This window comes from Osmerus eperlanus, chromosome 16 (genome assembly GCF_963692335.1).
Source record: "Osmerus eperlanus chromosome 16, fOsmEpe2.1, whole genome shotgun sequence".
NCBI classification, from domain to species: Eukaryota; Metazoa; Chordata; class Actinopteri; order Osmeriformes; family Osmeridae; genus Osmerus; species Osmerus eperlanus.
This window is the reverse complement of record NC_085033.1, coordinates 640,507-653,160: the sequence shown is the minus strand read 5'-3', so window position 1 is coordinate 653,160 and position 12,654 is coordinate 640,507. Positions and strand designations below refer to the sequence as shown.

The window sequence follows — 12,654 nt, the reverse complement described above, 5'->3', positions numbered from 1 at the left end:
AAGATGACATGTAAATTCCGATTGCGTCAGTAATTCTTTTGGCCCTATTTGGCCGTATGTGTATCTAATGGCTGGTTAAGCACTGTAGGGAGAAGTTTAAAAAAAAAATGTTTTGTCTCGTTCCAGTGATTGGCACACCTGGGTGATGGCGTCGGATATTTTTAGTCATTTAGCACACGCCAGATGCGTTATATGCGTTAGCATGTTAGATGTCAGGGAGTCAGGTGGCTGAGCGGTTAGGGAATCGGGCTAGTAATCTGAAGGTTGCCAGTTCGATTCCCGGCCATGCAAAATGACGTTGTGTCCTTGGGCAAGGCACTTCACCCTACTTGCCTCAGGGGGAATGTCCCTGTACTTACTGTAAGTCGCTCTGGATAAGAGCGTCTGCTAAATGACTAAATGTAAATGTAGATGTATTTCCACTCACATACCCCACAACCAGTGACGTGCGGTGATGTCAGTAAGAGGCTAGGCACTTGAATGGGAAAATGTGTCCAAACTTTTGACTGGTACTGTACATGTTGAAGAATACAGGATCAAAGTGCGCAAGCGAGTTTTTCGCTTGTCGTCCGCAGTGAACGGACAGTAAAAGCACTGCTTATTCAAAAAATAAATATTTGATTATGCGTCATCGTAACGTCTAAACAATTGGAATAACACATATTGCATATATAAATCACAAGAATAAACAGTAAAAATACAAGTTTATTAAATAAAATGATTTAATAAAAATGTTTACGTTTGAATTTTGGCAGGGTAGGCAGTGCCTACCTTGCCTACCCAGACTGCACGTCACTGCCCACAACTCCTGAACAACGCCGACACACAGTGCTCGTCTTATCCACCACTCTCTCGCCTGTACTACTGTAACTGAATGGGAAAGTTACAGTAGTACAAAAAGTTTTCCCAAACTTGCAATCTTAAAAAGGCCGGCGGGTCCTCTATCTCTCATGGGTCGCCACCACTTGCCATACTCGTTTTTAGTGCTGCTAGCTTGCGTATCTCTGACTCACGGCGGCACCAATCAGAGCTTCAGAGCTACAGATTAGATGTCCCTAAAGAACACGAGTATCTAACAGTAGTTCCTCATTACATTAATTAATTTGCACGCAAGTTTTATTTATTTTTTACATTTACATTTATGTATTTAGCAGATGCTTTTATCCAAAGTGACTTCCAAGAGAGAGCTTTACAAAAGAGCATAGGTCACTGATCATAACAACGAGATAGCCCCAAACATTGCAAGCAGCCAAAACATGAAGCATACATTGTGGGAAACCAAATAAGTGCCAAAGGGAAGAACCATAAGAGCATGCAGTTAAACAAGTTACAATTGAACAACATGAAACTCCCCACAAGAGTGCACCTGTAGAAAAAACAATCAACAGTAAAATATTTCAAAGCGAGTACAAGAATTTGAAACCGTTACGACTAACCAACAAGAGCAACAAGTTTCTCAATACAAGTTTATACCGTGTGTTATGGAAAAATTCTAGCGGCACTGTGTAAATTTGAATAGTCAAGAGATGGCGGTTACAATACATTTATTTTGCTTATACAGATCATGAATTAACAAAGTACTTTGTGATCAGTCATAACGAAGGAGGTGCTAGCCACAGGTCGTTCGCCAGAGTGATACAGAACAATCATAAACACTACCTTATATAAACTTTAGATCAAATGGCATTCTATAAGGTCAATCCATCAATGTAACCAAGTCTATGATTGGCTAACTCAATTCAGTGACAGTTTGAAACAATACATCTCTGTACCATTTGTCCCACAGTCCTTAAATGTGGCCTCTCTCCCAAACCAGTAGATAGTAAAACCACAGGAGTTCACCAGTCAAATGGTCAACTGTCCTTTGTGTGGGCAACTTCAAACAAGTATTTGATTAACCCCACCCAATGCAACAGGAAGGGTCAGAGCAGCAGATCACAATAACAATACAGTTGAATCCACATTGTCTCCAGACCAGCTGTCTCATCCTCCCCAGGTGTCATAAACTGCAAATGGCATCTCTGGCATTAAGAAGAGTTGACTCTTCTTAATCAACTTTAGACTTCCGTTAAAACACATTCCTCATATATGAAACACACACATTATAACTATTCCAAAATTTCCACGACAATTCCACTCTTTTTTTTTTTTTTTTTTTTTTTTACAATAGCATAAACCCAAACAATTAATCAAGAAAAATTAAATTCAAACATTAACATAAGATATGCTATTCTCAAGACAAAACCCATTGTACCCCGTACACCACAAAGTCCAGGTTGTCGGAACGGATGCCATCTTCAGTTGGCTTGTAGACAAACTTCTTTCAGTCAGTGTAGTCGAGTCCAACCAATTTCAAACGACGATCAAATTGCTCAGGGCAACTTTCAACGACACTGCACTTCGCGTACAGCTCGGAAATGTCCTTGGTACTACGCAGAACGCGTATCCTCTGCTTCCGTCTCCAGACAAGGTGCACGCTTGCAATTGTTAGCGTGTATCCACGTTGCTCTTCCTTCCGATCTTAACCACCGGATTAGTCGTCAGGAGAATCTGGTATGGCCCCGTCCACCTTGGGTTTTACCAGGCGTTTCAGGTCCTTCACCACGATCCAGTCCTCTGGTATCAAATCATGCAGCGGTCCAGTCATAGGAATAGCCTCCTTCACCTGCCTGTGAATCTCACACAAAATAGACTCCAAAAAGGTTGCACAGTGATAAACAAGCACATTCTCACAGAGGTCAGTTAAAGGTAACTGACTTCTTGTCGTCTGACTTAGTCTTCAAAGTTCTGTTCTCTCATTCAACTGAAGTGATTAACACAATGTTGAATCCTATCAACACCAAAATAACTTCCATAAACAAGTGTGACCCATTATCATTACATAACCTCAAAGAAAAATCCCATCGAAAATAATCTAAATTAACAAAAGCTTGATCACTGAGCCCCTGAGAAGTCTAAAACTTCTTCCCATCAACAATCATTAAACAGTATCACTTCTCCAAAAATTGAACTCTACAAAATCCATCTATCAATACCCAAATTGTTTCTCTAACCTTAACTGTGAAGCTTATCGTGTTTAAATTCCTTTTCTCATAATACTTGTCCCACATATGAAACCATAAAACCCCCATAGTCACTCTCTGTTTGGATCAGTCAGTCATAAATTCCTAAACGTCATCTCTTCCTCTCTAAGAAGCCTGCGCTTCCCTTAAAGAATCTATAACAAATGTTGTATCAAGGTCACACAACAATTTTCCTCAAAAGACTCCTGTAAGCCCAAATTTGTCAAGTTAGGCTCATCCGGACATAGCAACATCATCTCATCACTTCCTGTAAACATATCAACATCAAAAACATATTCTAGTTAGTTCATCAATGCATTCAGGCAATCTAGAAACTGCTCCAGCTAGTATCAGCACTAGCATTTTCCCTGTGGAATAATCATAATTGTTAGAGTGAATTCCACATTTGCATACAGCAAGTTGTGTCCCAGACCAAACTAAGAAACTTCCTGTTTCCATACCTTTCCCAAAATCATATGTAACACCAATGATGTATTTAACTATCAGTAAATATTTTAACTCTTTTCCCTTTTATGAATTAACAAGCTTACACTGAAGCAACCAACTTTTGAACCAATTTGTATAAAATAAAACTATTTTAGAAAACAACCAAATTACCCCATCTTTTAGTCTCATAGTATATTTTCTTATAAAAACCTTTAGGAACAGTTCAAATGAATACCTTTACATTTCAGATTCCCTTTTAATTTTTTTTCTGTATTTAAATTCACCAAATCAATTCTCTCTTTTTCCAATACATGTAGAAAACCAGCATCACTACCCTAAACCAGAATTTAATCTGTATGATTCAAAAATAAAACATAGACCATAAAATGTTCTTAATGTAACCATTAACCAAACTTATACCCCATCTATATTTCTATATAGGTTAGATAGGTAGAACTTCATAACTTGCTTTGGCTGCAGTCCAGAACAAGCTACTTCGTTCCAACCATCACACCACAATTTATCAGACTTGATGAGTCTTCCCAAATTATTTCAAAACCAAATTATCATAACCCTCTTTATGAACCAATACCATAATAAAACAACCTCATCACAGCCTAACTGTTTATCCCAAAACATTGTACCATGCCCTTAAGACAAAAGAAAATATAAACTCTCCCTTTTTCTTTTAAACCTTTAAATTCACAATTTAACATAAACCCGTAAAACAAAACCTTATTCTTTTAACTCCTCAAAATGTAATGTATACACCTTTGAATATTCCTATATTTACCAGCTATCTCAATTACTCTTTGTTAGTGAATCAACTCAAACTATCGCGCATTTCAAAACTCGAATCAAACAGCGCCCTCTGGAACAAAGCAAAAAAAAAACTCAACCTTTTTTCTCTTTTTTTCTTTTAAACAACACAGATGGTTGGCGTTTACCATCTATTCACTTAATTTTGCTAAAGTATAACTTTTCCAATACAATTAGAACTAATTTATGAACCAGGGTCAAATTTCTGCATTTTTATGGATAAAACACACCACAGATTTTCCGCTCGTAAATACAAGTTCTGGTCTGAAAGGCTTCTACCTCCCTGTTTGGCTAGGAATTTAGAACAAATGTTAAATCATACATTCGTAAACCACCAAACTTCGAATTCATCTAAACGGACACATCTTTCACCATTAATACTCACATAATTATGCAGAATGACACCCTCTGGGATCACCTTTGTAAGACTCAACGTAACGGGACTTTTTTTTTTGTGTAGCCCCCACCTTTCCTCGGAATTTCTGAAACTCATTTAAAATGTCCTCAAACAAACAAAACCTTGTTAGCAAATGTCTCAAAATACTCATCACCCAACATATTTCAAAAATAACCAAATTAATATGTAAAATTCGCTCCAAATGTATCTATTTCTCTAAATTTGCGTCTTTGTAAATTTCTCAACTTCCGTCTGCGCATGCGTCATGCGGTTACTCCTGGATCTCAAATGTCAAGCTGCAATTCCTTTACTAGCCTGTACCCGCCGCCATCGCTGTTGAGTCTGTCTGTACGTTTGTTAGCTACAAATTTCGTTGCCATAGTTGCAAATCTAACTTCCTGGACTCTCCTTTGTTTCAGGACAGAGCAGAATGCACTTCCTCCACGTTTTTACCATTAGCCATTAGCCACTGCCTGGATTTTCTTTACAATTACAACCTTTAGTACAATTTTAATTCCAACATAAAAATTAGGCTCCGAAATCTACATATGCACCTAATATCACTCGTCAGAGAACGACAGTTTACCCATGTATTAGCATTCTGGTTGGACAAAGCTTCAACTTCAAGTCCATTTAAATAGGTAAATATGAATACCACCAAACCCAACACATTTCAACAAATCATCTCAGCAGCAATAAACACACATATGTAGCACCTTTGCCCTTAACAACAATCGCAATTCAGTCTCTCGAACTAGTTCCCCTTGTATACACTTCAGTCCCTCGGACTGGCTCAATCTTTCTAATCACTTCTTCATAACCCTTTACATATTTCTTTAAACAACAGTAACATCTGTGAACTCCCACAAAATTAAAAATAAAACCATCGAACATTTCCAGACATAAACAAAAATATTCCTTAAACAACATAACATTTCCGTTTGAACACATAACTTTCTATAAAAGTTTCAATAACCCCGGGATTGTAATTCTTCAAATGAATATCGCTTTTGTTGCCAAAACTGGCCTTTTACCAATCATCCTACCCAAAAACTAAATTTCCAGCGCATTATTCAATAACGAATCAAGCTCATAATATAGAAAATCGGTCTGTACATAATTTCCAAATCAAGAGTATGGCAACTCACAATATTTTCTTAAGTTTGACAAAGAAACAGAAACACACATCTGTTTTCCAACCAATATACTTCTCAATTCTACGTCAAATTCTCTATAAAATGTGTGAATTCTTTTTTTTTTTTTTTTTTTTTTTTTGCACTCATGTGTGGGCCGCTGCACGCAGAATGAGCTTCACTGAAAGAATCAACTTCCGCTAGGCTCAAGCGCATGCGCCTCTTTTCAAGTGGAGAATTCAGTCAAAGAATTAACATTAGCATTTTCAAAACAGAATGTCTCCGTCTTCAAAAACAAATGCCTTCTGGCGGTAATCAGACCGATGTAAAGTCTAACATCAAATATATAACGGTTAACACAGAGTTGTAAAACAATATAACAAGTCAATCGTCTCTCCTCTACCAACAGTGTCATAACCGATAAACATTGTACGTCACCAGTTCGGAACTCAACTTCCGGTCACGAACCCCTCTGATTTGAGAGTTCGCCCACAATTTCCAGAAAACTTTCAACAGTGATGACACATCTCCGGACATTCACGTACATTTTGCTCAAATTCCAACAATTAAAGCACGCATTTTGGATTGACCATACCTAGCAATTCGTGTTGGCCTACATGTTTTTCAACAGCATGTCAACACGCTCTGCATCAGCTTTGACCATAGCCCACAACACCACTTATTCCAAACACAACAGGGACTCAAACCCTTTGTTCCGGAGAGGACTTTAACCTTTCCTTCTTTGAAACACAATGGCAATTGCAAGTCAAGGCACAAGCTTCAATCTTTGCGGGAATCCAAAGCAAATCTATAAACAAATTCCAGGATCCTGCTTTCTTGACTTTTCCTAGATATAACCGGCTGTCAGAAGACATCGGAGTCATAGAGAAATGGCAAATGTCTGACCTCATGTTCATATTCTGTTCTCGCATTCCCGCAAAACCTCATGCGCCTGCGCATCCTGCCGCAACACCCCTGGCTGCGGATCAGGCGAAATTTGTTTGCGGAACAGCCAGAAAACCTCAATCGTGAATCTGTGGGGAAATAGATGAAAAATTCCCCACACTATTCTGTCCTAATATTTCATTATCTCTCTACCTATCTCCATCCAATCAGAAAAAGCTCTCCAATCAGGCTGAGATCTATTCTTTTCTCCACCTAATAAAAATCGTGTATCTATCTCTCCACGAACCTATTTCGCAATACAATAAGGTCCTTAAAACAAAACGACCCCACAATCGAAAATCCACATTTATCAATCCATATTTGCATTTGCAATAAACTATCGTTACCATACTTTTGCTTCATGTAATCGATGTTTAGACAGGTCAATTCTGCCTCCAGACCATTCATTTTTTAGAATTACAATCCATAAACGGAAAATAAAGACACAATTACACCTTTTCTTTTCTAAAAACAATTAAATTCCGACTTCACAACTTTCAATGAAAATAACTGCACAATCATAAATTACAAATATTCAAACCGAAAAATAATTAAAATTTCGAAAAATAATTAAAATTTTGATTTTTGTAATTTGTATATAGAACAATTAATAGACACCATTAGTTACTCATACTTCTTTTAACCTCAAAAAAACATAACTTGCAATTAAAACAAAAAATGAACACGCGTGTTGCAAACTTAAAACCTCTACTTTGAAATTTCACAGGCCTATACTTCCTAACCTTTTTTTTTCTTAAACACACAGCTGGTTACCAATTTTAATCTTTACCAATTTACTCTTTACCAATTTAATCTTTACCAATCCTCTAAAGTATACTTTTTACCATTTTACTCTTGGGACTCAGAAATCAATACATTTCCTGACCCAATTTCCCAGGGCATTAAAGACACACAGCACGATATCACGTGTGAATTATTACCCTTTATGCGCTCGTCAGCACATTTCCTGCATGCTTTTTTGTACGACTCTAATGTAACGGGACCAACGTTCCAACGTTCCCCCAATTTGTACGACTCTAAAGTAACGGGACCAACGTTCCAACGTTCTCCCAATTTGTACGACTTGCACGCACAGGACACAGCTCTCCTCCGGTCTCTGCCCTATTACTAACTAAACCGAATTATTGACCATAGTCTAAACAACACACATTTAGACAACTCAAATTACACAGAAGCCAAAAAAGAATATTTACCGGTTCTTTCAGGATCCCGCGTCAGCAAAAGCGCAACCAGTCAAGCACCCCCTCGAATCGGTCCCGCTTTCTCTGAAAATTTTGGATAGAGGTAAAGGCGGCTATGCCGGATTGATCAAATCACCTTTTCTAAGGGAGTACTTGTCGGAGATATGCTGAGCAGACGAGGATCTCCCCACAGGCCACCAAGTGTTATGGAAAAATTCTAGCGGCACTGTGTAAATTTGAATAGTCAAGAGATGGCGGTTACAATAAATGTATTTTGCTTATACAGATCATGAATTAACAAAGTACTTTGTGATCAGTCATAACGAAGGAGGTGCTAGCCACAGGTCGTTCGCCAGAGTGATACAGAACAATCATAAACGCTACCTTATATAAACGTTAGATCAAATGGCATTCTATAAGGTCAATCCATCAATGTAACCAAGTCTATGATTGGCTAACTCAATTCAGTGACGGTTTGAAACAATACATCTCTGTACCATTTGTCCCACAGTCCTTAAATGTGGCCTCTCTCCCAAACCAGTAGATAGTAAAACCACAGGAGTTCACCAGTCAAATGGTCAACTGTCCTTTGTGTGGGCAACTTCAAACAAGTATTTGATTAACCCCACCCAATGCAACAGGAAGGGTCAGAGCAGCAGATCACAATAACAATACAGTTGAATCCACATTGTCTCCAGACCAGCTGTCTCATCCTCCCCAGGTGTCATAAACTGCAAATGGCATCTCTACCAAATGGAGTTGACTCTTCTTAATCAACTTTAGACTTCCGTTAAAACACATTCCTCATATATGAAACACACACATTATAACTGTATTCCAAAATGTCCACGACACGTGACGCCCGTACCGTACGGTTTGGTACATGTACCGTTCCACCCCTAGTGTACATGTGTGTAACCGTTCTTGCATGCCTTCTGGCTCTCAACCTTGATCTCTTGCTTTCTCTTGCTGTCCTCCCAGTTTGCTCCAGGACCCCGTGCTTTACACCAACAGGTACTAACCCCCCCCCCTCCCCTCACTGTCCCTCCTTTGTGTAGAGCATGCAGTCAAGACGATCTCTAGCATTGGATGTCATTCTCATGCTGGATTCGAGCTTTCTCTAGCTCAGTCCATGACATTTTTCACAATTGTTGGGTCAATCTGGCTTTGTCCGTAGTCTGGCCCGTGGCCCTCTGTTTATGGAACAAGGCCTTGCACACATTTTAATACCACGGAAAACACAGAATGGCCATCTATCGAGTCAAACATAGCTGAACACGTTATACCAAATAAGTGTTAAGGTGCATGTGGAAGAACTGCCTTTTCAGCTAACTGTAAATGGCTGGGTGATTGACTTCTGCTTCTCATACTATCTCTTTCATTCCTCTATTCTTTTTTTATTTTCTTCTCCCTGCTCAATCTCTTTCTCTCTCACTCTTCTCTTCTCTTGCTCTGCTTGTGTTGAAGGGTGGATACAGAGCTCTACAGGTAACTGCTGCTCTCTCTTGCTCCTTCCCCTATTCCTTTAGCCACCCTATATGAAAAAAAAGCTTTTTGGCTTGTTTAACAAAGCTGGGGTGGTCAAAAAATTTGGAGAGGAGGATGGCAAGGTCCAATCTAAGAGCAGATACATTTAAAGTAAAATTGTGTAGTTCCGGTGCCCTGGCAGAGCTACTGCTCAATGTCCTGCAGGTTAAGGTTAAGTTTAGCCCTATATATTTTGCACTAAGGTAGCACAATCTGATATGGTAGTAAAAAATGTCAGAACTTAAAATGGTTATGATTACATAATTATGGAGTTCACATGCAATTATTACGTACAAAGAAAACATGTATTTACGTAAAAAGACATTTCTTAGCACAATATGGCATTACCCGCATGAGCAAGCTTGCTCACTCCTCTCACTCCTATTGTTCTTGACCCCCCCTTTCCCTTACGCTCCCTCCACCTGGTGTAGCCTTACTACCAGAACCGGCCAGCTATGCCCAGCAGTGCTCCACGGGTCCAAACCAGTAGTGGACCCAGGCCAGTGGGACCTACACACGTCTACCAGACTGGCTCCCAGATGATGATGATCCCCCAGCAGCAGCTGTCCTTTGCAGGCTCCCCACAAAGCTACTTCATCCCTCCTGGACAGGTATGACCAATCATACTAGTACACCCTCCCGTACACACACACTCACAAGTGACAGACGCAACTCGGATTCCATTCAACATAAACATGATCTCCTCCCCCTCCAGTACCGGACTCCTTATATGGCCCCTGCTCAGCAGTACCCTGTGACCAGTGGCACAGCAGGCTTCTACCCAGGATCTAGTCCAGCCGAGTACACTGCTTACGGTAGGATGTACTGCTCTGACATGGGCTGGTATTTACCAAGTACAACCACAAACTCAACCATGACCACAACCTGGCCCCACATGGAAACAAACAAGGAATGCGCCACCACAACTCACAAAATGTGTAAAACCTCAAGGGCTAACTAAAAGCAGAGGGCTGACTCGGGTGTCTTCACACCTGTGATGGACCACTATATGGTTGTCAGCAGTGGTTTTGCTTGGCAAGCGTGTGTGTGTGCATGTGCGTGCGCGTGTATGTCTGTGGTGTGAGCTCATACGTATTTTACTCTGGGTCGAGGGAACCCTTCTAGCGGGTCGCCCTCGAATGTACGGTGGTGTGACAGATCTCTGCTTCTCGTTTCATGTTCTCAGTCCTTGTTCTATCTTTCTGCAGTCTCACTGACAAAGCTCTAACACCCTGCTTCCTCTGGTTCCTCTCATTCACTCTCTCTTCCTGTCTTTTCCTGCTTTGTCGTCCTTTTTCTTTTTTGCCATTTTGCTACTTTGCTCCCCTCTTTGCAACATTGCTTCAGAGCCCTCTCTTGCTGCGAGGGAAAGACGGGGCGGTGGGGGGAGAGGGGGCGGGCGAGAGAACGGGCGTCTCTCTCTTCACGGGGCTCCTCTCACCTCCCAGCGCTACCCTGGTGAGTAGTGCGTGTATTAGTGCGTGCGTGTGTGTGTGAGAGAGACCGAGGTGCTAAGAGAATGCTGCATCCTTTCTTCAACAGTGCTGTACGCAATTAGTTCAGATACGTTATTTTCTTACTTGACGAGTGTCTGTTTTTGAATAATGTATGTGTGAGGAGGTGGGGGGAGTTAATCCTCGTGTGAATGTCTGTCATTTCAGTGTATTTATTATATTTCAAATTTCTCTCTCTTCCCCCTCCTCTCTCAACCCGTAGCTGGTGCATATTACCCAGCCCAGCCCCAATACTCGCCGTCAGTCCAGCCCACGCCTGTCATGATCAGCACCACCCAGCAACAGCAACAAGCCCCACCTCCCCAGCAGCCGCCAGCCCAGCCACAAGGCCCACCAAAGAGGGAGCGCAAACCGGTACACACACACTCACACACACAGGATGTGACCTGGCTAACCAGGTCAATAGGACAATGGAGAAACCCCTTTTTTTGTCCACTCAATGTGGAAATTTCCCTTTTGCCCTCCAGTGACAATGATGTGTCCTTTGTGTGAAGTATGAACTCTACAGTGAGGAGTTGGCACCAGTGAGGGAAGGTGCATCAGGGGCAGGACATTAATTGGCAACTGGCAACTCAACTTCACTCCCACTGTTTTTTTCCTCCCCTTTTCTCCCAGATCAGAATACGAGACCCTAACCAGGGTGGACGTGACATCACAGAGGAGATCATGGCCGGAGGAAGGTCCACCTCTACACCCACTCCCCCACAGGTAAGCCCCACCGCTACATACAGCCCTAGAGGGGCTTGGGAGTAGTAGGCTGAAGGATGGAAGGTTAAGACCACATCGTCACCATAGTATGAACATTTGAATGTCATGGAGCCAGTGGCAGCATAAACTGTATACGTATAACTTGTTACCTAAAACAACATAACTTGCTAACTAGCTAATGGAGATTAGCTAGTTACCAGGCTTACCAGTAGCTGGTAAGCCATACAGAGGTTATTTTTGATCATCACAGAATTATTGTATCAATGCCTGTAGTCCAGTAAAAGTCTGCATATTATAACTTGTTTAGACACACTACACTGGAGTAGTTTGCTTCCTTCTATAAAAAGTTATTTAAATTTCTTTATTTATATTTCTTTATTGGGTTATGTTTCATAGTTTGAGGTGTGATATTCCACTAATGAGGGGTCCAGACCCATCTTTTAATCCTACATGCTTTTGTCCCAAAATGGCAGAACCCTAACAATTAAATATGATGTCATAAAGGAGACTATAATGGGTTTCACTTCCATTCACAGCTCATGATTTATCACCATGTTCTGTTCACTGTCAGTTCTATTCACATACAGCAGACTGATGTTATTGTCTTCCACTTTACTAGGCCTCTGCTCCATTTGTGTTTGTGACTGGAGCCCTGAATGTGCTTGTTTCAAAAGCTGGCTGTTTTAAATGTGTGTATTTGACACGGGCGCGCTCTGCTCCTCTGCCCTCTAGGCCTCCTTGTCTGACGGAGGAGGCCCAGCTCAGACCAATGGTGAAGTAACACAGCCCATCGCCATGACGACGCGAACAGGTGAGCTGTCATTGGCTAAACATATGCATGAAGCTAGCTAGACTGAGGACAGCAGTCGAGGAGGTATTTTAAATTCACGTTTTTTCCAT

General features: G+C 40.8%; 1 protein-coding gene across 8 annotated transcripts in view; it reads left to right on the top strand.

Annotated features, from left to right (window-relative positions):
* The window catches only part of eif4g1a (eukaryotic translation initiation factor 4 gamma, 1a), a 61,284-nt gene that overhangs the window by 3,053 nt on the left and 45,577 nt on the right, over positions 1 to 12,654 (top strand). For 4 of the 8 annotated variants that reach the window (XM_062481659.1, XM_062481658.1, XM_062481660.1 and 1 more), the window contains exons 4-11: positions 8,987 to 9,019; positions 9,473 to 9,493; positions 9,964 to 10,143; positions 10,248 to 10,347; positions 10,880 to 10,990; positions 11,249 to 11,400; positions 11,662 to 11,754; positions 12,487 to 12,565. In XM_062481659.1, the coding sequence (XP_062337643.1) occupies positions 8,987 to 9,019; positions 9,473 to 9,493; positions 9,964 to 10,143; positions 10,248 to 10,347; positions 10,880 to 10,990; positions 11,249 to 11,400; positions 11,662 to 11,754; positions 12,487 to 12,565 (769 nt within the window). The remainder of the gene's footprint in view (positions 1 to 8,986; positions 9,020 to 9,472; positions 9,494 to 9,963; positions 10,144 to 10,247; positions 10,348 to 10,879; positions 10,991 to 11,248; positions 11,401 to 11,661; positions 11,755 to 12,486; positions 12,566 to 12,654) is intronic. The other 4 variants (XM_062481661.1, XM_062481663.1, XM_062481662.1 and 1 more) reach the window with 4 other exon arrangements.